Source organism: Pavona decussata, unplaced genomic scaffold, assembly GCF_977016875.1.
Source record: "Pavona decussata unplaced genomic scaffold, jaPavDecu1.1 SCAFFOLD_391, whole genome shotgun sequence".
Taxonomy (NCBI): Eukaryota; Metazoa; Cnidaria; class Anthozoa; order Scleractinia; family Agariciidae; genus Pavona; species Pavona decussata.
In genome coordinates, this window is record NW_028145763.1 from 1,900,001 (window position 1) to 1,922,932 (window position 22,932).

Below are 22,932 nucleotides of genomic sequence, written 5' to 3' on the forward strand. Positions count from 1 at the left end.
GATCACACTTTAGAATTTGATCCACAAACTTAAAAGTTATAACCTACTCTTTCAGCATAGTAAACAGCACCACATGTTCACGGATAATAGTGCTTCCTATCTTCTATTTTATTGGTCACACTTCGGAATTCCAAGCTAGGGGTCAGCTGGTGGGATTGAGAACTATGATTTACGATGGTTCGTTTGAAAACCTACTTTTTTCACAGACTGAAAACCCAGTACGGTTAGTATTGACTGAGAAAGTGTAGCAAATATTTTGTCTTTTTATCAGTCACAGATATTTTTCCATCGTCACGCGAATTTAAACCAGCATTGCAATGAAAGAATTGAAAGTTGTTCCAAACGCTTTCAGCGAACTTAACTTGAGCTGAAATTTAAACAAGGCGCGCATCAAATTATTTTTTAATACATTACGATCTTATTGACTGAGTGGGTGGACAGGGCATCAGTGACGCACGAACCAAGGTCCCTTCAGATTGGCCCTAAGGAAATAAAGGATTTGAGCCCTAATTAAGGCTGTGGGGTATCCAATACCCCCTCCCTCACCAAATAACCTCTTCAAAGAGGCAAAGAGCAGTAGTTTCGCTCGGTGCGGTTTATCATGGAGGAAAGTTAAGTATAGCTTCTGAATCTGTGGATGAAATCTTAATGTGACCATTCAAAGAAAAACTACCGAGAAATGCTTTCCTGTTTTGCGGTTTATTAGGAGCATATAATCTAAAAAAAGAGCAAGGCTGATTTCACGGTAAGGGAAGTATATTTTCCAATATTTCGAAAGGCACGGCCTTTCTTCTTCAGGGTATTTTTGATGGTATATTAGGAGCAAATTCGATCTGTCGATAAAATGAAGTGTAGCCATGGCCAATCGACTAAAAGCTATTGTGCAGCATTTTCCCGAGGCGTTGCTTCCTGCAGTGTTCAAGGAAATTCGAACTCTTGAGTCTGTCAGTGAAATCAGTCCTTCAATATGATCTGACTGCTGATTCAAATGAATGTGATTCATTCTTTCAAACGGTACTTGGCCATTCTGTCCAGGCTCATGCTATCAGTTGGATTTCTTGTTTAAATCTGAATGCGTCATAATCCAAAAAAAAGCTTTTGAGCGGTAATTTGTAGGTTGTAATTTTTTTGAGGAACCTGTAGCTCGTATAAGCCCCCATGGTTTCTCTATGAACATCCTCGCCATATGTTTCTCTCTCTTTTGTTATTCATTTATCCAGTTTTATACTTTAATATATATTTATCTTGTAACGACGAGCAAGAAAAATGGCAAAAATTAAACTGAAACTGGAACTAAAACTGAGATATATGAACCACAGTAAAAGTACCACAATTTTTTCTCTCATGGTTGCATGATACCTAAAACCGCAAGACTTGCTAAAACTTGGCTCCATGTGTACACATTCTGTGGTTTGTTTGTTCTTGGAAGGATTTCTGATTCAGTAGAATTAAAGGTTTTTTATTACTATTAAATTTTAAATAGTGTTGCTTTTATTTTGCAATTAAGCCGAGTTTAATTGGAAATTTGAGAAAAATTCGTTTGCAGCACCTGAACTTAAGTCTCTTGCAATATATGGATACAGAAGTAAGTACAGTCGAACCTGTATATAACGGTCACCCTCGGGACTTGAGGAACTGGCCGCTTAATACAGGATCACTAAATATACTCACAGGGCGTTGTCTAATGCCGTCAATTTTAATGGTGTATCATACAAAAACATTTCATTCAAGGAAACAATAGGACAATCAACACTTTTACAAGAGATCAATACTTTAAACGAAGTTCAGTGCCAACTTGTAACTTAATGGTGTAATAAACGTAACATTGTGTAAAAGCACTGTGCAATAAATTGTCCTCTACTCTTGTACGGTGTACAGTACTGTATCTCTAACTCACTTACTTACGTGACTTGCAGTTCACAACAAAATATTTCATTCCGTCATTTCATAGTTGTTACGATCAAAGTGGAGTTATAACGGTAATGTTGCTAATTAAAAGTAACACACTGAATATATAATAAAATTCTTCAAGTTAAAATAGGAATAGGGTAAGAATTACAGTGACTTAAACAAGTGGGACACGTGCGTTTGGCGCCTCGGAATTTGAAACTTTTGTTTGTAGAGCAAGTCGTTGACTGTCGGCACTGCCAGCGACAATTCCTGTTATCCATGGTACTGTACATATGGCTTAGTTTCCATTCAAGGGTGGCCGCTTACAGGTAAAAATAACAAAGAAAGACAAACATGGGACTGCTACAGGGTGGCCGCGGCCGCTTAATAGAGGTGGCCGCCTAATACAGGTAAAAAATACAGCGTTTGTATGCGCGAAAAATCGGGACTTTAAAAACTGGCCGCTTAATACAGGGCCGTTATATACAGGTTCGACTGTAATGCATTCACTACGCGGCTAGGCAAGTAGGCCTATTCCCGAATGCACCAGTACTAACTGTATGATGCTATTGGATAATGAAGTTTCCGGCGGATGGACCAGCTGGGGAGCGTGGTGCGCATGTTCCAGGACCTGTGGAAGGGGAACACAATATCGCAAGCGCTCCTGCACCAAGCCTGGAGGGACCGGCTGTGTTGGCAGCTCCAAGGAATATAGGTCATGCATACAGAAACAATGCAACTTAGGTAAGTGTTAGATCTCTGGTCAGAGTGGTTCACAACTGAGTGTAGCTTCTTTTCAGGACTTTGCGCTTGCGCATTGCGTTTGTTAGCCTGATTACAATAAAGCCAGGACCTTGCGCTTGCGCATTGCGTTTGTTAGTCTGATTACAATGAAGTCAAGGTGTGCTAACACGAAAGTAATCAGCTGTTGTTTGTTTCCGCCTTCCGTCCATGTTCCTAGAAATGTGATTGGTTAAAACAATTCTTACGACATGCCTTAACCAATCAGAAGCAATGTCGAGGCTAATGGTGGCTCGTCGAGTTCCACATGCTTTTCCCGCGCGTTTTTTTCTAGCGGTTGTTCTGCTTCGCGGTCTCACCGATTGACTGGTTTGCTTTTATACCAGCTGTTCACTTTCGATCACTTGAAAGTTGCACTTATTGATTCCTAGACAAATGACAAGCCAAAACTAGACCATGCTTCTGCTTATTTGTCACGACCTAATTTTTTTACACTGATCTTGTTATCAGACGGAGGCTGGTCTTCTTGGTCAAGCTGGGGACAATGTACGGGATCCTGCGGGTCGGGATTACAGACCCGAAAGAGGACCTGTACAAACCCCCCACCAGGTTATGGCGGGAAAAAGTGCTCGGGACCCGCTGAGCAGCATAAAAACTGTTTGCTGCAACGATGTCCAGGTAACGTTTGTTTTTTGCAAGAAACTTTTCTTGTATAGGGGTAAAGAGGCTTGGGAACTACATTTTACGTTTCAAAGACATAACACGTACACACATGGTTATTGGTTGCTATCGAATACTGGTGAACCATAAAAAGTTGATCATTCAATGATCATATTCATGAATTTACCGATAAACATATGTATTAACAGAACTGTCTACTAAATCTATAAAAGACTCATTTCTAGTTTCTCAACATGGTGTTCGTGCATCGGTGAATTGATCAACAAATTGAACCATTTTTTTTTTTTTGGTTTAAAAATATTTTATTATTACGCTAGATACATTGTACAGAATTTTCACAGATAAATTAAATGATTATTTTGTGGTGGTTACCCTTAAACTGCAGTATCGCCAAGCCTTGAGTCATATAACTATACTAACCTAAATTTTTACGAAATAATGTTAAGGGATTCAAAAACGCGCAACTTCTGAAGTTAAACAATGAACATAAAACAAGTATAGATAACGAGAAACAAAACGCACCAATCACAGCGAGCCATCGTGACGTATGATAGTCTGCCTCGTCGTCTAATGATGACTTGCAGTGAGCAGTCGAAACGTCAGTATATACATCTTTAAAGTCGTTTTAAAACTGACTACATCGTGAGACAAACGATAAAACGTCTATTTTAAGTAAAAATACTGATCCAAAATGATACAAGAGTACAATTAACGTTAAATAAATGATTTCACGATAATGATGTGGAAGCAAGGCTTAGGGCCATGTATGTAGGGCATAGATATGATGTAAAATGAGTTATTTTCTTCACAATTTCTTTGCTTCTTTGAAGTGGATGGTGGGTGGAGTCCCTGGGGCACATGGTGCAAGTGTTCTAAAACGTGTGGCACTGGGTCACAGTATCGCAAACGGTCCTGTACCAGGCCCCGTCCGGGATATGGAGGAAAACCGTGCGAGGGACGAAACAAGCAGTATCGGACCTGCAACACAAAACAATGCCCTGGTAGGTATTGAAATCTTTACGCAGACCAATCCCATATGTCCTTCTTCTGCCCACGCGCTGGAGTGGGAAGAAGAGATCCTGGGAACGAGAGGTTGTACTCAAGCCTTCTCAGAGATTATAACGCCGTCTCCATCGCTGATCAGGTTAAATAAAGTTTTCAGTATAAAAAAAAACGTATGTGCTGCGTCATTTTACACTTTCCACAACGTGCTGCAACATTAAACAGAAAATTTGGCAAAACAAACTCTAATGGTAACACTTCTTTTCCGCCGGATTCCGGGTCAAGTTTACAATTGGTATTAGCCAGCAAGAAGAAGTAGATTACCCGAGAACTCGCCCAATTTATTTATATCTAACATTATTAAAAACTGGATCATTGTATAATGCAATTCCAGGGATTTGATTGGCTTAGTGGCCATGCCCGAGAAAGAGCATCCATTAAAATTCTGGTTGTTCTTGAAAAGCGAAATCAGCAAAATCTAGCAATGTTTCTTGACTGTTGTTAATAAAAAAATTATTCCACTTGTTGGATGCGCTCCTCGTTGGCTCTTTATCATCTTATATCCAACGAGCGCTCGTGGAAAAATTGCTAAATATTTCCTTGTTTTCCTTTTTGCAGTGAATGGTGGTTGGTCAGCTTGGCGTCCTTGGAGCAAATGTTCCAAAACATGTGGAAATGGCCTCCAGTATACCAACAGATACTGCAACAATCCCACACCAAAATATGGAGGCAAACCGTGTGTCGGACAAAACAGAAAGACACGAATCTGTTCTATGAGATCATGCGCGGGTATTACTTGTATCTACTTGTTGTTATTGTGATGTTTTTCTAACAATGATTTCTGTATATGATCGCTGGGGCACTTATCACTAAGGGCCGGCTTTTTATCAGCGATCTCAACAAAAGATAGCTTAATAAGGCAATAAATAAAGAGAAGCCTTAAGGAGGGTACCAATAATCTTTATTGAAATTTTTATAATTTTTTGCCGTACGAGCGTTAACCACGTAACACTCGTGCGGCAAAATAATGTTAAGAGATTCAAAAACGCGTAATTTCTAGATTGGGTTAATTTCAAGGAGCTTAAAATGAGAAACAAACTTCGCCAATCACAGCCTGCCAGAGTGATACAAGTTTATCAAGTTTATCAACTTTATTCAAAAATTCAAAAATTTAGCAAAAAAGAGAGACTGGCCCACAGGTAGCGAGAGCTAATCTAGGCGGGCCAGACTTACAACTGTTTAAGGATAAAATTAATATTATTACAGTTATTACAATCAAAGACAGAACAAATAGAATTTGGGGGAGGTAGAGAAATCACGAGTAAAATTAACGAGTTAACACAGAAAATGACACATGACAGTCTACCTCATCCAACGGCTCAGATGATGACTTGCAGTGAGCAGTCGAAACATCGCGATACATTGTGACTACATTGTGAGACAAACGATGCAACAATACTTATTCGAAAGAATCGAAGAGTACAATTAATGGTAACTGATAAACGATTTAAGTTCGATTCGATAATGATGTGGAAACAAAGCTTAAGGCCATGTATGTAGCCGCATAGATTATTATCTTCTTCACAATTTCTTTGCTTCTTTGAAGTGGATGGTGGGTGGAGTCCCTGGGGCACATGGTGCAAGTGTTCTAAAACGTGTGGCACTGGGTCACAGTATCGCAAACGGTCCTGTACCAGGCCCCCTCCGGGATATGGAGGAAAACCGTGCGAGGGACAAGATAAGCAGTATCGGACCTGCAACACAAAACAATGTCCCGGTAGGTATTTAAATCTTTACGCAGACCAACCCCATGTGTCGTTCTTCTTCTCGAGGTGTATCATGATACGCTGATGAAAAAAATAAAAGTTTCTAAAGTGAATACCTTTTAAAAACGCACCGTTTGCGGAGTCAATGGGTGAAAACGGCGGGAAGACTATTGAAAATATGCTAAAGCCGTTTTCGATCGTTTTGGTATGGATGATACGGAAACACGCACGCAAAAGAATAGTACTTTTGAACGAAAATACATTCGGTGTGAACAGGAAAAAGCCATACGAAAATGCTTGCGTGGAGAAAATTATTTTTCTACGCTTTGGAACGAATGAAAATAAAGACTTTTGTAAACGCATTTGTGTCCACGGTTGGAAATGGGGAATTTTAAATACACTGATGGCATTTTAGTCTGGGCAAAAGATGTAAATGCATATAAAAGTATGCGTTTTCATCAGAATAAAAGCGCATTAGCGTGGATAGGTGAAATGATACGTAAACGCTTGTGTGGACAAAAACGTTTTGAGGTTCAATGAAAACAGAAATAACTACAGCTTTAGTAACGTACCATACTGAAACACCCAGTTAAAATATGCGTTTGAAAATGTCTGACCATGGCCTGGGGACAAATACCTCCTCCCGGTTTACAAATAGCACCGAGGTTTTCTCTTCAAGACTGGAAAGCTTGAACCACTACAGAAAAGCACTGGGAAAGTAGGCCTTCACTCACAACTCACTCGCGGTACAATTAAAACCATAATGAAAGGCCAATTTGACTTATAAGTACAAAGTAAATTATTTCCGTTTAGAAATTATGTGTTATATGTATATGTTAGGTATTCTAAAACGAGAATGGTGTATTAATCAGTAAATGACACAGGCATAATCGGGGAAAAAAATCCGAGTACTCCTATTAGGAGTCGAACCTAAGACATTCCAATTACTAGTTCGGATGCTCTACCATTGAGCTACAGGAGACTCGAGGGTGCTAAGGCCATTCAACTAAGTTCATGGACAAACATCCTGTATACTGCTAGGATTGGAATGTCTTGTGTGGCATGTGCGCAATGGAAATAATTTGATGGAATATGTTAAGCCTGGTGAATGAATGAGAATGGTGTATTAATCAGTAAACGACACAGGCATACTCGAAAAAAAAAAAACGTCCTCTACGAGGTCAAGAAGGTAATATTATCTATTTATTCCTTTATTTACTAATTTATTTGGTTTTATTTTTCATTTATTTTTCGTATTTTCAGTTCACGGTGGTTGGTCAAGCTGGAGTGTCTGGGGAGCATGCTCAAGAACTTGTGGGGATGGCAAGCAGTACAGTAAGAGATACTGTAACAATCCTGTTCCCAATGGAGGAAGGAAATGCTATGGAGCTAATGTCAGGACACGAGCTTGCAACGTCAGACCTTGCCCAGGTAAAACTCACATTCATTGGCTTAAAGACTTGAGCCTCCTCCCGTCTATGTGTTATGTCAAAGGTGTACATGTTATATAGTCATCTCCCGGATGTGAGCAATCGCTGACTCTGATTGGCTCTTTACTACTAGGATATCAGCTCTTATAATCCAAAGAGATTATCTTGCTTACGATTCGTCAAAATGCGTCTGTGACGCAATATACCTTAACTAAAACTAAGAGTGGGGACACACCCGAATGAATCCTCCAATTTTCAAAACTCGAGTCACTTTAACGCATTGAATGACATTACATGAAAACTTCAAGACAGGCCAACGTTTAACAACAGACGATGACGTCAAAAAAAGTCCCACTTGCATGGCCTTCAGTGTTCTGGTCCAGGCATTTTTCCAGAGTACCTTACACTCCATAACAGGGCCTGTTGACAGACAGGCTAGTTTGTGTCTGCGATCGAAAAGGAATGACTTTTATAATGAGAGGTGTCCACAGATAGGAGTTATCCGCTAGGCGGGTTAAACTGTGATCTAACTGCATGCTTAAAGTTTTTTCTTTTTTCCAGTGAATGGTCGCTGGTCATTATGGTCGGCTTGGTCCAAGTGCTCAAAGACTTGTGGGTATGGAAGTCAGACACGTCTCCGGACATGTACCAATCCCCCGCCAAAGTATGGAGGAAAGTGCGTGGGACCGAGCACGCAAGCAAAGTCGTGTCTTGTGAAGAAATGCCCTGGTTTGTGAAATTGAATGGAGGATTCTAACATAGCGGTCACAATGGAAGCGGGAAAATATAATTCCTCCTTACTACTAGGATATCAGCTCTTAAGGCCCGTTTAAACGGTTTCAAAATTTGCTTCAACATGCGTTCAACACTTTGCTGAACGAAATGTCGGGGGCGTTTGAACAGGTCGTTCAACATTGTTCAAAGTGTAAAAAATGTTGAAAGCTTGTTGAATGCGTGTTGAATCAAATTTAAATTGCTTTAAAATTTCATTCAACATAAATTCAACTTTTCCTTTGCTCTTGAAAATGTTGAATTGCGTTGAAGCCGTTTGAAAACTCCTTTCAACATTTGTCCAACATTTGCCAAACATCCGTTCATCTTTTGTTGAACGGATGTTTGTCAAATGTTGAAACCGTTTAAACGGGCCTTTATAATCCAAACAAATTATCTTACTTGCTATCCACCGCAATCAGTGACGCAATATACCCTAACTAAAACCAAGAGTGGACACGCATCCGCTGACATTCCCCGAGTGAAATCCTCCCGTTTTCAAAACTTGACTCACCTTAACACACATTTTTTTTCGGAGTGCCTATTCTCCATTACGGAGCATGTTGACAGACAGGCTAGTTTGTGTCTACGATCGAAAAAGAATGACACTTGTTATGAGAGATGTCCACAGATACGAGTTATCCGCTTCGGAGGTTAAACTGTGATCTAGCTGCATGCTTAAAGGTTTTTTCTTTCTTCCAGTGAATGGTCGATGGTCATTATGGTCGGCTTGGTCCAAGTGCTCAAAGACTTGTGGATACGGAAGTCAGACACGTCTCCGGACCTGTACCAATCCCCCGCCAAAGTATGGAGGAAAGTGCGTGGGACCAAACACGCAAGCAAAGTCGTGTCTTGTGAAGAATTGCCCTGGTTTGTGAAACTTCTGTTGTGTTCTCGAATGCACATGGGTGATTGTAACATGGGTCATTGTGGAGACGGGAAAACTCATTATCGCTTGAAGTAAAGTATGACATGAAATTTTTGCGGGTAAAAATCACAAAAGAATTAAGGTCCGTCGAACACGTCGAAAATTGTTATCACAAAAAATATTCAGCAAAAACTTGCTCAATCACTAAATTTCATCTTGTATTACCTTAAAGCGTCTCGTTGGTTTTAAAACCGAAACTACGTATGTAACAGAGAACAACAACGATCACAGCACAAGAAAAACTTGTACCTTTTCCCTAGGTCTGGAGTTAATCCTTGGATCATTTTCTTTTTTTACAGAAATGGATCATCCGAACTGTCGCATACATAAGAACATATTTTATTGTTCATAGGTGTGGTAGTCTTAATATTGTATGTTAGTTGACGGTGCAGAATATCATCAAAATACAGCGGTTCTCATCCGAAAATATGAGTGTCTTTCAAATTAACTCTGCGGTCTCATGCGGCATATCCTCAGTGACATTTCAAGTGACTAAGTACTGGATTTAACTAACTTTAATGGTCGGTTACACCTATGTTTTTCCTTTAACAGATCATTTTGTATCCGATTTTCAGTATTTTTACTATACTATCAGTGTATTTGTGACAAAAGTTTGAAAACCACTGGCTTAGTAGACGGCTACTTGTGCTAACACCCTTAACAGCAACTTAAGTTATGAAAACAACTATTCATTCCCTTCATCTACAGTGAATGGTGGCTGGGGTGCATGGGGCAATTGGTGCGCATGCTCAAAAACGTGTGGCACTGGTACACAGCACCGCAGTCGGTCCTGCGATAAACCGAGTCCAGCACACGGAGGAAAACACTGTTCAGGACAAAACAAAGAGTTTCGGAATTGCAACACCAACGGGTGCCCAGGTAGATTTTGATTTGCATAAATAACAGACGTGTTTGGTAAGGATTTCATGTATGTTACTAGCAATAATCAAAGATTAGGGAGAGCGTTTGATGATCTCGATCCCAGGCTCTCTCTCCTTTGCCAAGTTGATGATGATGTCATCCGCCCCTGCAAAATCTGCGGGGATGCCAGATACGCGTTCCAAGATCCATTCATTTGTTGATTGTCCCATACAGTCTCAACTCCAAACGCAATTAGGAGTGCGTTCTTTCTACAGCGCAGAAAATTTAGAACTGAAATGAAGAATCCGACGTCTTTTATTTAGCCACATATAAAGTACAAAGAAATTCAGCTTTAGTGTGAGTGGCAAACTATAATCTGAAGAAAACATGGTAATGGTAATTTATCTATCTATATAACGCACATATCACATAATCTCGTGGGGTGCGATCGGACGTCAGCATGTAAAGGCGCCATTGGCAACCGCTATCAGTCCGTATATTAATCTCACCCACCCACGCATAAACGTGAAACACAGATGAAACTGAAGATACAGATAGACCACCACACCGGGGACTACGTCCATGAAACATAAAATAATGCGAGTTTTCTTTCACATATAATGCACATTTTTTTCATGACCTTTTTAGTATACATGCATTCCTTTAAAACAAATTTGACTATACATTGAAAGATCGCAGATGTTTGAAAATCATTTCATCCCTAGTCTGATATTCAAGGTATTTTTCTCGCAAATGCCCATGAACTGTAAGTCTTAAACGAAAGACGCCAAAAAAGTTAATCATTTCGTGATATGAAAACTTGTGGGGTCATAACCAGCTGTTCTGAACTCCTTTTAGTAAATGGCCGCTGGTCATTATGGGCACAATGGTCCACTTGTTCTAAGACGTGTGGGACTGGTAGCAAGACAAGAAAGCGGTCATGTTCCAATCCGCCGGCTCAGCATGGAGGGAAGCCTTGCAAGGGGGTGAATGAACAAACGAAGTCCTGTTTGCTTGAGACATGCCCGAATCCTGGTTAGTAAATTTATGAATTAAGTAGCGACGTTTATTTGTATTCGTATTGTGATGATGACGATGGTACTGATGATGATGACAATGATTTGCTTCTTAGACGTAACAGTTTAGTAAGAGAGGGTATGAAAGTGAGTGCTATAATCTCCGTTATCGGTTAAATGTCGGCCATTTCCTGCCCGCTATAGATTTAAATTTCTTAGGCTAGAATTCTTAGCTCTGTGTTTCCCGCAAATTTTCCGTAAAGCGTAAACTGGGTGTCTGTGGGTGCTTGCTAGTGTATCTCTTTACTTTTGTGAATTTTAGATGAAAGCGATGAAGAATTTAGAACTTTTTTCTTTTTAATTTAAAAATGACTCACTTATTCACAGATGTACCATCAAAACAAAAAACATAGTTCGTAGAGGAGAGTACCCTGTAGCTCAGTCTTAGTGGTAGAGCATCCGAACTAGCAGTCGGAAGGTCTTAGGTTCGACCTGTTGGGAGAACTTGGCTTTTCTTTTCTGAGTATGCCTGTGTCACTGAGTCTAAGTGAAAAAAAATGCTTCTATCATTTATTTACGGTACCAGGATAAAAACATGACATCACGTTTTTTTAGCCAAAAACATCGTTGTTCTCTGACTTCTCGATATTAACGTATCCGAAAGTGGTGTTCACGTTGAAGGAGTAGGATATAAATAAAAACTACATGGTTTATGCATGGTGGTGTATGTCGGTTATGTCATATAATGCTTTTTGTTATGTTATATGACGCTTTAGGACGTCTGTGATTCTTGTTATGTAGCATACGGTGGATGGGGTTCGTGGGGTGCCTGGTCAGCATGTTCCAAAACCTGTGGAACAGGATCACAGAACCGGAAACGAACTTGTCAAGGTGGCAATGCAGGGCAAGGGAATTGTCCCGGATCAGATGAGGAGAAGCGCGATTGTAACACACAAAAATGTCCTGGTAACTAAAATAATTTTTTTTAAGAAGTGCGAAAAATAAGACGAATGGAAGAACGAACCAACCGACGGACTGAATGAATAAACGAATGTACGCACCTACGTACGTACGGACGGACGAACGAACGGAGGAAAGAAGAAATGATGACAGATGAAATCAGAGATAGAGATAGACCGCGACACCGGGGACTACGTCTATGATACATAAAATAATGCGATTTTACTTTCACATATAATGCACATTTATTCATGACCTTTTTAGTATTTAGTGGTCATCTCCTCGTTTCTCATAAACGCCCGCCTTTAATACAAATTTGACTAGACATTGAAAGATCGCAGATGTTTGAAAAATATTTCATCCCTTTTAGTGAACGGACGCTGGTCATTATGGGCACAGTGGTCCACTTGTTCTAAGACGTGTGGGACTGGTAGCAAGACAAGAAAGCGGTCATGTTCCAATCCACCGGCTCAGCATGGAGGGAAGCCTTGCAAGGGGGTGAATGAACAAACGAAGTCCTGTTTGCTTAAGACATGCCCGACTCCCGGTTAGTAAATTTATGAATTAAGAAGCGACGTTTATTTGTATTTGTGTTGTTTATTCGTACGTATGAACGTACGGACGGACGTAACGAACGAAGGAGAGAAGGGATAAAGAGGCACATAAGAAGGAAAGAAGGAAGGAATGAATGAATAATATGAACAAAACACGAAAAGAGTGAGTGAGCTGGCAGGCGAGTTAATCATCCACAGTGATTGCTGGTATGGATAGATGGACGGACGGACGGACGGACGGACTGACTCGGAGTGACTGACTGACTGCCGGATTGACTGACCTTTGATTGATTGTTTGATTGATTAAGCGAATGATTCATTGACTGATGGCGCCAGTTTTGATTGGCAGTAACACAAAGCACGGCTACTTTTGTCTAGTTCCAGTTGTTAATGGTGGCTGGGGAGATTGGAGCGAATGGAGTGCGTGTACCGTGTCATGTGGGCCTGGAACTAGCCTCAGGACCCGGCGATGCGATAGCCCAGCCCCGGGCCCCGGAGGTAGCCCTTGTGTGGGACTTCCTGTGTCAAACAAGCCTTGTGATTTAGGACCATGCCCTGGAAGTAAGTACTAGGTACCAGCATATTGTTTTGCACGCTGAAAATATATCTGCGCAATGCCGACCGCTAATCATTCATACCAGTAATGATCTCTTTCACTAGCGATACAGGGGCATGCGCAAAGGTGAGTGCACACAAGAGTTCCTTTCCAAAAATCTTGAAGACGGATATTTGCAAGCACAGGCAGATACATAAAGTATAAAAAGCCCAGATCAAAAGAAAAGAGAAATCGTCAAGAATTGAATAGATTTCACGCTCTCGCTTTCCTTGCAATAGCAACTCTCATGATCATCAACTCTCGCCGGGCGCGGTGTGTTCTAAAAGAGTTTGAGTGCGTTAAATTTTCATAAGAATTGACGAGAGGTCAAAGTCTTATTTTTGTTGTGACGCTAAGACTCATTCGCTCTTGTCAGGTTTCTACTCTATTGAAGCTGCTATAATTTTGTTAGAGTGCAAATTCTCATTCTTTCATTCTCCTCCGCAGTTAACTGCAATGCGCTGCATCGGTCTGAATTTCCGTTCTCCTTTGACCCTTGTATACCCTCTTTCGCAGTAAAAACACTTTTCATTTTACCAGAAACAAAACGTCTCCTTTTCCTTGTGCTTTGAGCCCGTTCTTACTTGAGTTAAACTCTTGCTCTCTACCTTTCCTTCCTCCACAAAAACCAAACTTTCCAAATTCAATCCGAAACGCACGGACACCTTTGAATCGCGTTTTTCAGTAGACAGCTCTTTAGTGCTCCGTGGCTAACCCATTTATGTTTTTTTTTTTGTACTTGCACTTTAATTTATTTTGCGTACGCTTGTTTATACCTAATACAAACTCTTGGCCCGGGCTCTCGTCTCTCGATTCTATATTTTGTGTTCGTCTGTGCTGTGGCTTGGAGTTTCGTTCCTGTTCGCTAGTTAACACTTGACAAAAACCCTTGTCCTTGCATTTTACCTTTCGAATGTCCGTTTTCAATTGATTCACACCCTCCTGCTTGCACCTTTATTTCCTATTTGTTTGTTTTAAACTTGACGACTAAACAACTTTGTTCTCGCGTTTCGCTTTTTCAAAGTCCGCTCTCACTTCTCTCAAACTCTCGGGTCCGTTATTTCTTGGTCGCTTGCTTACCGGACTTGACTCCAACTCTTGTGTTAGTGCTCATCTTTGCGCTTGTGCTTGTTTCCGACAGGTTGCTGGGGTGACTGGAGTGATTGGAGCAAGTGTACCAAAGCATGCGGCTGTGGTCGGCGATTCAGGGTCCGTTTTTGCAACTGTGCACACGGCCAGGGGCATGATCAGTGCCAGGGCCCCGGAGAGAGCTCCGAGAGTTGCAACTGTAATGATTGCCCTAATGGGCCCCCCTTTTGATGACGATGTCAAAGGTATAACAGGGGAAAACATTTCTTTTAAATAAGAAGCTTATTTTATATTTTCCCTCTGTACATGTTTAGTGAAGCGGCGAGATATATTGGTGTCAAACAAATGTAATGACTGAATATATAAACGACGTTTGAGTTACAAAGAGAACTTGAAAGATGCACCATTGTCGTTTAGGTTTTTTGTCAAAACAGCCAAGTTGACTTGGTCTTTACAGACGCCAGCAGAAAAATTTGCCCAGTAAATTGTAATAGGCCCATTTCCGAGTTGCCTTGAACCTCTTTATGAAAGTGATGCTAAGTATAATATTTTTCATTATGAAAATTAAATTTCATTCATTTGCAAACAAAATTAATCTTCGCATGAAAAGCTTTACACTTAGCCTCGCTTTTATAATGCGGTTCACAGCAACTCGGAAATGGCCTATTTGCACGTGATTTGCATTGTGGGGTGGAGCATCAAGAGCTGTTACTGCTAATATGACGTTTTCAGTTTTTGGCATTCTTTTCAGAGGAAGGGTTCCATGCAGCCTCATGCAGCTCCCCTCCCCCTTTCCCCCCCCCCCCCCCCCCTTGCCTTCGAAAAAGCGAATGTTCAGTCCGCCGGTGGAAAAAATATCCATGTACTTTTGAAATGCGAGAAAAATTTTGTGAGCTGTGCAATTTAGGCTTTAGGTACTATATCAGCCTCGTTTGCAGGGTATCTTACTTTTCACGTCCCAGGGAGCGAGAGCTGGACGTGAAGAGGAGAGACCCTGGAAAAGAGGTGTCATTCTCTCTTGGTACTATATATGAGACACTGATAATGATACTGTTTTTATTTCCCTTAGGTTAAAACCACAAGAACCACATGATAATCAAGCTTGGTTACATCTGCTAGTTGTTTCTGATTTGTGTTAAAAATTGGCCAGTAGATTTTACAAAAACTGTCAAAAATCTCGCGCGCTGATTGGCTCGTAGCTATTGTCTATAAGAGTATAGACAATTAAAATGACGTCAGATGTAACGCACGTGGTTTCACAGCGGAAAATAAAGCCAATTTTGGTCATATTTTTTCCATGTTATTGTTTAAAACCAATCGACGGTAGTTTTTTATGGTCTGTACTTTTATTGACCATAAAATGACGCCAAAAAAAATGTTCAAAACTTGGCAATGACTTCTCAGTGAACATTTTATGATTTCATTTCATGGTCTCTAAGAGTACAGACCATAGAAAACTGCCGTCGATTTGCTAAATAGGATTCAAAAACTCATTAATAATTCATAACCGTACTACCCTATCAGATAACAAAAATCAGTCACATGCATGCAGCTTTATAACCGGTAAAGAATGATCATCCTGAAAAGACCGGAGAGGGTTTTGATTTCGGTCTCGGGGGAAATAGAGGTTGAATACAGAAAAAATTTAAAAAATCAATGAATTATTACATGTAATGAAAATATGATTACTGCGATCTTTATACAAAGGTCACTAGTGATCTTTATATAAAGATCACGATGTTCATATTGTAAAATTATCCCCCCCCCCAAAAAAAAATAAATAAATAAATAAATAATAAAAAAAGACAGTATATAAATAACATTAACTGGGGTAAACAAAGAAGATTATATTTCCTGTTAGATTAAAAATTCGTCGTCTTACAATTTCTTACGCATTGTTAACAAAATTAATATAGTTCAGTTAACAAGTTCCCTACACCATTTTTAATTCCAAAGTTCTTTCTCCTTACCTTGCTTCACCCTTGTTCAAAAATTTAATGGCGTCGTTGCTGTTTTCCAAATGACGCTGCAATCCACAGCAGATTTAGTACAAAGTTCTTGGGGGGTAGCGCTCTCCATTCTCTTTGCACACCTCCGCGACAAACTTTGTCAGCCAAAAATTCAAGGATTCAGCGCTCATCTCTACAATATTCGTTTCTAAGCTTTGAATACTGTCCACTTTGACTTCGAATCCTCTTTCCTCAAAATTATTTCTTCTTGAACTTTGCCATTCGCCAAACATTTGTAAGCCCACTTTGTGACAAACTGCGTAGCTTTTGGAATACAACTATCCAAGTAATCTTTCTCTTCCTTAGCATTTTTTGGTTCTCGAAACATGCGTTTAGGCAGCATTTCAAGTAAAAGCTCTCTGAACCTTTGACAGCAACTGAACAAAGAGTACTTTTCCATAGGAATATAATTAACCTTTAATGCATTCATGTCACTTTTATCTAAATTCCTCGAGAGGCATGGGTTTTTGAAGCTGTTCAAAAAGCTCGTAGCACGTGTTTTACCGCGTCTAAAGACACTCGGCGGCTACGCCTTGTGTTTTTAAACCCGATAAAACATTGCTGCTCGTTTTTTAAACATTACTTTGACATTTGTGTCAGTCTTATATGAAGTTTTCTCCTATTATAATGACCGGTTATTCCTGGACTGTAAATCAATGTGAGGATAGTCAAAATTGAACATAACATGCAAATTAAACTAACTTAAAGATCTAGACTAATTTTCTTAGGTATTATTTACATTACCGACCTTTCCTCTACACATACCTTCTTTTAGGATTCTTCAAGAGCAAAAACAAAGTCAACGGAAATGTTCTATTCTGTACTTTTAATTAATTTTTCACTCAATTGCTGATTTGAAATCTAGCCTTATTCTCAGACGGTCCCGCAGGTCGCTCGCGGCCACACAGAGTGTGTGGCCGCGAGGGACCTGGACCGTCTGAGAATTAGGGCCCAGTTGTTTAAAGCCCGATTAAGCTAATCCTGGATTAACCTGAACTTTCATTCGAGTTTAACTACCAATCAGTAAAGATTCTTCCAAAAGATTTTTTGCCCCTCAGTTTTGGCTCAGACGTTCCTTCACCTTTAGCTTGAAATTAGGCTTTAAAACCACTTTTAAACAGCGACAGGAGAACTCCTGACAGCGAGATGAAAACTACATCGATTAACTTTTAATCGTAGATTAGCGTTAATTGGCTTTCTAACATCCCGACCCAAGCTACTTGAAATCTGACGGAACATTTTTCTTGGACGGTAAAACCCTGGAACTAGAAATTCGGTGAAGGAAGTGAAAGAATCGTAACCTGGCCTCATACTCGTCCTAGTCTCCTGCTGTCTCCAATTAATACTACCAGCGATTTTTAAAATGACGATTTTACTGATGTTAAATTCACATTAGACAGTATTCTTTTGGATGGAATTCCGTCTAAAGCGAATTTCCCGTATAGTAATAATTCCGGTCGCAGAAATTCATGAAGTTAGAGTACCATATGAATTGTTTTCAATAGCAATAAAATAAACTCGACCGATTTTCAATATTTTATTCCATATTAAATCTTTACTGCTTGTTCCCAACAAATATCTAATCAACGACATAACGCGTTAATTTTGACACAGCTATCGAACGAACAAACAAACCATGTATTGGGACAAGGAGTAGTTTACACTCTTTGACGCTTGTTTATAGCATGTATTGATCATTTACCATTTTTAATCAAACTAAATGACATAACGTAACAGTTTATTCAGGAAGAAAACAACAAAACACAAGTTAAAAACGAACTCCTGAGAAGGAATCAATATCGTCAGGTTATCCCTGTAGAAAAAAAAAAACAATTTCCCCAAGCAAACATTTTGAAGAATTAAAAATTTTCACAGTTTACAGACTGGCTATTAGTTTAATTAATGTTCATATAAATCTTCAGACAGCTCTTAAAAGCAGCTGTAAGCGACTCAGCATGCACAGCGATCTAGGAGACATAATCTCCTGTGATATTCTTAAATTGATCAAAAATGATTTCTCATCTGATCTTAACCCTTTCTCTTGTGATCAAGATACCGAGCTTAAGCGAGAGTAGAATCGAAGCAAATTCCTTGCAGCCATTTCAAAAACGAGTGTGCTGGCTGTGCGATGTACCACTCTGTAAAGAGTGTGTCGCAAGCCAGTGGACGCCTTGGAATCAGTGCTCGGCTCCGTGTGGGAACAAAGGCTACCAGTCGAGAACCAGACTAGTACATCGTCCGCCATCTTGCGCAAATGGCTCTTGCCAGCATTTGAACACCAAGGAGTGGCAGCCATGTAATAGGTTTTGTCACAATGGCGGCTCGCCTGGGCGATGGTTTTGCTCGTGCCCGATAAATTACATCGGCGGCTGCTGCGAAACAGGTTTGTTATATCATTTGTGTTGGGTAATTGTACTCTATTAATTATACCAATGTTTTGTTCAAACGCTCACAGAATTCTTAGCCTAAACAAGTAACCATGCAGTTTGCGCGTCCAGTCCATTTCTTTTAATTAAAGCAAAATCAGTGAAGCAAAAGAAAGGGCATAAAATCAAATTTCATATATTCCTTAAAACGTTTTTCACTTTAGAGAATATAGGGAGCTTTAGCAACGACGACGGCTGCGAAAACGTCACTATTAAAATAAATTCGTGTTTTTCAAACGTTGTCGCAATTATTCCAACTCGCTATAAATGTCAAATGTAGGTGAAATTTCCTGGAGTTGAATTCTTGGAGACCGCACCCAAGTTTAGAAAGAGAAAGGAAAATTCGTCGTCGTGTGTTTACGTCCTTCACAAAACGTCCTCTCAGGAAATTTCACGTCCTAGTCGTGCAGTGACGGCAAAGAAATGTACCAAAAAGTGTAATGCACGTGCAGAGTTGTTGTTTTGGTTATTAAGCCTATTTTTTTTTTTGACGTTCTCGTTGCTGTCGCCCTCATCGTTGCTAAAGCTCCTTAACAAGTAAATACAATGTCTGACCAGTGTGACGGTAATTGAAACCAAAAATTACTTGCCTCAAACGCACGAAACCGTTTAGTGTCGGTTGAAACTGAAGAAGCCGACAGACCATAAAACTTCGTATTTAATTGTAAAGAAAAACTGCCTAAAATTTTCGTGTAACGGGAAATTAATTCCTTTTTTGGAAGCGAGAAGGAAATGCCATTTAGATAGCAAAAAAAGGCCAACAACAGCTCGTAAATGCCCTAAACACTTCACAGAACGAATCCTAACAGTTCAAACTGTGTTAGCGTACCAAAATATTCCCCATAAAACCCAATGAAACGAGCTGTTATAACATAAAACAAAAATTGTAGTATTTTATTTCAAATGATGTCGCTGGGTGTCCTTGCTGGCTTGGCTTTCAGTTTAATTTTCTGACTTTTGGTGGGTTAGTTTTAATCTGTATTTGACTTCATATTTGGTGTTAAAATACACCAATCCTCAAATGAAGTTAATGTTTACTTTTTGTAAAGTTGGCATACCTTCACCACACTGCAATATAACTCCTGTTTATTAACTCCGAATATAGTAACTCCTTCTTATATGTCAAGTTTTTCCTGTTTTTTAAACTCTTTCCGTGAAAATTACTGTGAACCTGTTCTCATTGGCCAGCCAGTGCATTCTTGTCCGTTGGGTGTCAAGTTGCACTCGTTGTCGAATGCAAAACGTGAATCGTAAAACGATGCGACCTGATGGAATTATGTGGTGATCCATTTAGCATGCGTATATTTCGATTTTTTTTTTTATTTGTCCGCGAGAAATATGTAAATACCACGCGTACTTTCTTATTTTCTAACATGAAGGATGCAAGTAAGCTCGTAGGTCAAAACACTTCCCGGAAAGCTGTTGGGTCTCATGGTTCACGGTTTGTACCTTTATTGAAGCTGAAAACGTGTTTTCGATCGAGTGTACCCAAATTTTATGTAATATTTGATCTCTCCCACCCGGGCTCAATTAAAACGTGATTTCTCTGCAGCATTTTCAGGATGGAGCAATTGGGGGGACTGGGGCAAATGTAACAAGTCGTGTGGTTCCGGCATCCAAGAGCGCATGCGGGTATGCATCGGTTCTTCACAGACTAACTCGTCCGTTTGTGGCAGTGCGTGTCCTGGGCCGAGTGTTGAAACAAGAAAATGTAACACTCACAATTGTACAGGTTTGTCAACAGCCTGTTATATTTTTTTGTAACACTAAAGGTATGGTGGGTGGTGATCTCTTTCTGGTGGTATAACTGTAGCATAATGATTGAAAACATTGATGAATTAACACGGTATATCATGTGCATATATCTGGCGAGAAAGGAAAAGACTTGTCGCTGTTGAATTTTGTCACCCAGAAATCGTCCATAGTTCAAGTTAAAACGAGTCAAGGTGTGGAGTTTACGACTATACTTCTAGTAGAAGGGACTCAAACAAAAAGAGCAACAACAACAAAAACAACAACAAACATCAAAGGAGGCTAGATACGCCAGAATGGTGTTTCAGGTACAAATGTCTCCAATTCGAATGAGCAATAATTATGCAGCCTCTGGGATTTTGTCCATTTTTGGTGAAAATGGTGCAACGATACTTTCACTTAGTTACAAAATAATCCTAGAACACCGAGAAAAACAAATCAACTGATTTCTTGAAAGAAAGCACTCGCGACCTTGTCTAGCGCATTTTGGAAAAGAAAATGCGAAAACTTTACAGTCAACCCAGGTCACGCGTGAACGATATTTTTGAAATTTGAACGGCGTTTTGAAATTTACATATCAGTTTTCAAAATCGCCAACGAGATTTCAGAGTTCCCGTATAAATTTCCCTAGCTTATTGACAGTATAAAGCTATGAATTTTTCTTCATTGCAAAATTGAATATTTCAAGAATAACAATTGTTTCCCAAGTATTTTGAATCTTTTTTTCAGTTTTAAATGCGTCTTTTTCGGAACGACTTCCAGAGAGATGTCCAACATTCCATTCACACGTCGGACATTACAAAGAGAAATTCGAATGTTCATTTCATTCTTGGAATTACTGTTCACGCGTGACCTGGATTGACTGTAAAACGTTAGGCCATCTGAGTGGCCAGAAACACTTATCGAAGCTAAGGTTGTAGTACACTGGGGAGGTAATTTATAACAAAACTGAACCATTATTTTTAAGTTTCTGTTGAAAGGAAAATGTTTTTGGTAGTTTTGAAATGACATCAAATCCCGGACACTTCCCCCTTTAAACATACCAGACCTTTCTCAGGACAACGGCTAAATGGGCCATTTTCACGATGGCTTTCCTTTACTACAGCTACCAGAATCCTTCTCTTTGTTGTATTCTCTTGCAAATTAGGGATATTGTTATCTAAACCTCACTGGGATTACAAATAAGGAAACAAAAACGAAGAGGTTTCTGGTAGTTGTAGTAAAATGACATCATCGTAAAAATCGCCTATTAGGGTATTGTCCCTTGCTGTCTGTATCACTTATTTAATGAAGTTTGACCAAACAACAAAAGAAAATGGCGTCAGTGTTTGCCTAGCGTCTGTCATTTTAATATTACCTATCGTGTATCACACTGTTTACTAGACTTGTCTAATGGATTTTCTTTCAGTCGAGTACGAGTCGCTTGGATGTTTTAAAGATGGATTACCACGCGCTCTTCCTTTGCCCATTGAAAACTTCCGCGGAAACATCGACTGGGCGAACATGTCAAAAACCGTACACGCATGCGCAGAACTAGTCCAGGACCGCGGTCTCGCCATATTTGGAATCCAGTTTTACGGGGAATGCTGGAGTGGACAGGACTCCGGGAGGACGTACGACATGTACGGACCGTCCAAGGATTGTTGGAATGGTGTCGGGAAGAAAGGAACTAACTTTGTGTACAAGATAAAAGTGTAAGAATAGTGAGCCTACCTAAAGGAGCTGTAAGACAGTCTTAGCAAAACGCAGCATCAATGAAATGAAAAGAAAAGTTAAAATTAAAGTACAACATGGAATTGCATCGCGTAGTTTCTTCGAGTAACGATAGTTGGGTACACCAGTGAACATTATCACCGATAAAAAAGGAAGCCCAAGGTGATGCTCCCTTATATGACCTTTTTTAAAACAGTGTCAGGGATTACGGGCTCGAGCCCCACATGGTCGAGCACCTACCTCAGACCCCGTCCACACGTATCCGGATATTTTTGAATCCGCAACTTTTTCTTTCCGGATACGGCTATCGTCCACACGCATCCGGCGAATTCGCAAGCAAATGCGGAAATTTTTGAATCCGCTCTCCAGAGTGGAAATTTTTGAATCCGATAACATTGTTGCGGATTCAAAAATATCCGGATACATGTGGACGGGGTCTCAATCTCCCTCCCCACCGAAATGTTAGCAGGCTAACGTAGGCCGGTGCTTAAAGTGATTTTCAGTGTTAACGTGATATGAAGCAAACAGGGCTGAGTTGCTCGAAGCATGGTTAGCGCTAACCATTGGTTAGAAGGTATTAAAACCTATAGGTTGTCATGGTATTTAACCCGGGTTAACGCTAACCGTGCTTCGAGCAACTGGGCCCAGGTACCATTTTTTTTTGTTTCCTTTGAATGCGTTCCTAATCCATCACAGAGTTTCGAACCAGCATTTTTGCGAGGTATTACTAGTGGTTTGGTATACAATA

At 40.0% G+C, this 22,932-nt stretch overlaps 2 protein-coding genes across 8 annotated transcripts in view; both read left to right on the plus strand.

The window, feature by feature from the left end:
- LOC146451331 (coadhesin-like) overlaps positions 1-15,571 on the plus strand; it is a 16,246-nt gene extending 675 nt beyond the window's left edge. Inside the window, exons 2-16 of one of the 7 annotated variants that reach the window (XM_085099407.1) lie at positions 2,473-2,634; positions 3,142-3,309; positions 4,143-4,313; positions 4,933-5,103; positions 5,921-6,091; positions 7,344-7,511; positions 8,072-8,239; positions 8,984-9,151; positions 9,918-10,088; positions 10,929-11,105; positions 11,888-12,052; positions 12,417-12,593; positions 12,979-13,161; positions 14,337-14,529; positions 15,354-15,571. In XM_085099407.1, the coding sequence (XP_084955533.1) occupies positions 2,473-2,634; positions 3,142-3,309; positions 4,143-4,313; positions 4,933-5,103; positions 5,921-6,091; positions 7,344-7,511; positions 8,072-8,239; positions 8,984-9,151; positions 9,918-10,088; positions 10,929-11,105; positions 11,888-12,052; positions 12,417-12,593; positions 12,979-13,161; positions 14,337-14,515 (2,399 nt within the window). In that variant the 3' untranslated portion in view covers positions 14,516-14,529; positions 15,354-15,571. The remainder of the gene's footprint in view (positions 1-2,472; positions 2,635-3,141; positions 3,310-4,142; positions 4,314-4,932; positions 5,104-5,920; positions 6,092-7,343; positions 7,512-8,071; positions 8,240-8,983; positions 9,152-9,917; positions 10,089-10,928; positions 11,106-11,887; positions 12,053-12,416; positions 12,594-12,978; positions 13,162-14,336; positions 14,530-15,353) is intronic. The other 6 variants (XM_085099401.1, XM_085099405.1, XM_085099404.1 and 3 more) reach the window with 6 other exon arrangements.
- Positions 15,572-18,162: 2,591 nt separating this feature from the next.
- On the plus strand, positions 18,163-22,249 carry LOC146451332 (thrombospondin-1-like). Its single transcript, XM_085099450.1, has 3 exons — positions 18,163-18,676; positions 20,272-20,451; positions 21,880-22,249. Exons 1-3 carry the CDS (start codon positions 18,304-18,306, stop codon positions 22,167-22,169), a joined length of 843 nt encoding a protein of 280 aa, XP_084955576.1. The 5' UTR covers positions 18,163-18,303; the 3' UTR covers positions 22,170-22,249.
- Positions 22,250-22,932: the final 683 nt, after the last annotated feature.

Excerpts from the sequence above, each read along its gene's own strand:
- LOC146451332 (XM_085099450.1), top strand. The coding sequence starts at position 18,304 with ATGATTTCTCATCTGATCTTAACCCTTTCTCTTGTGATCAAGATACCG. Across the intron at positions 18,677-20,271 it reads CGGCGGCTGCTGCGAAACAG|CATTTTCAGGATGGAGCAAT; the intron begins GTTTGTTATATC and ends ATTTCTCTGCAG. Across the intron at positions 20,452-21,879 it reads TAACACTCACAATTGTACAG|TCGAGTACGAGTCGCTTGGA; the intron begins GTTTGTCAACAG and ends ATTTTCTTTCAG.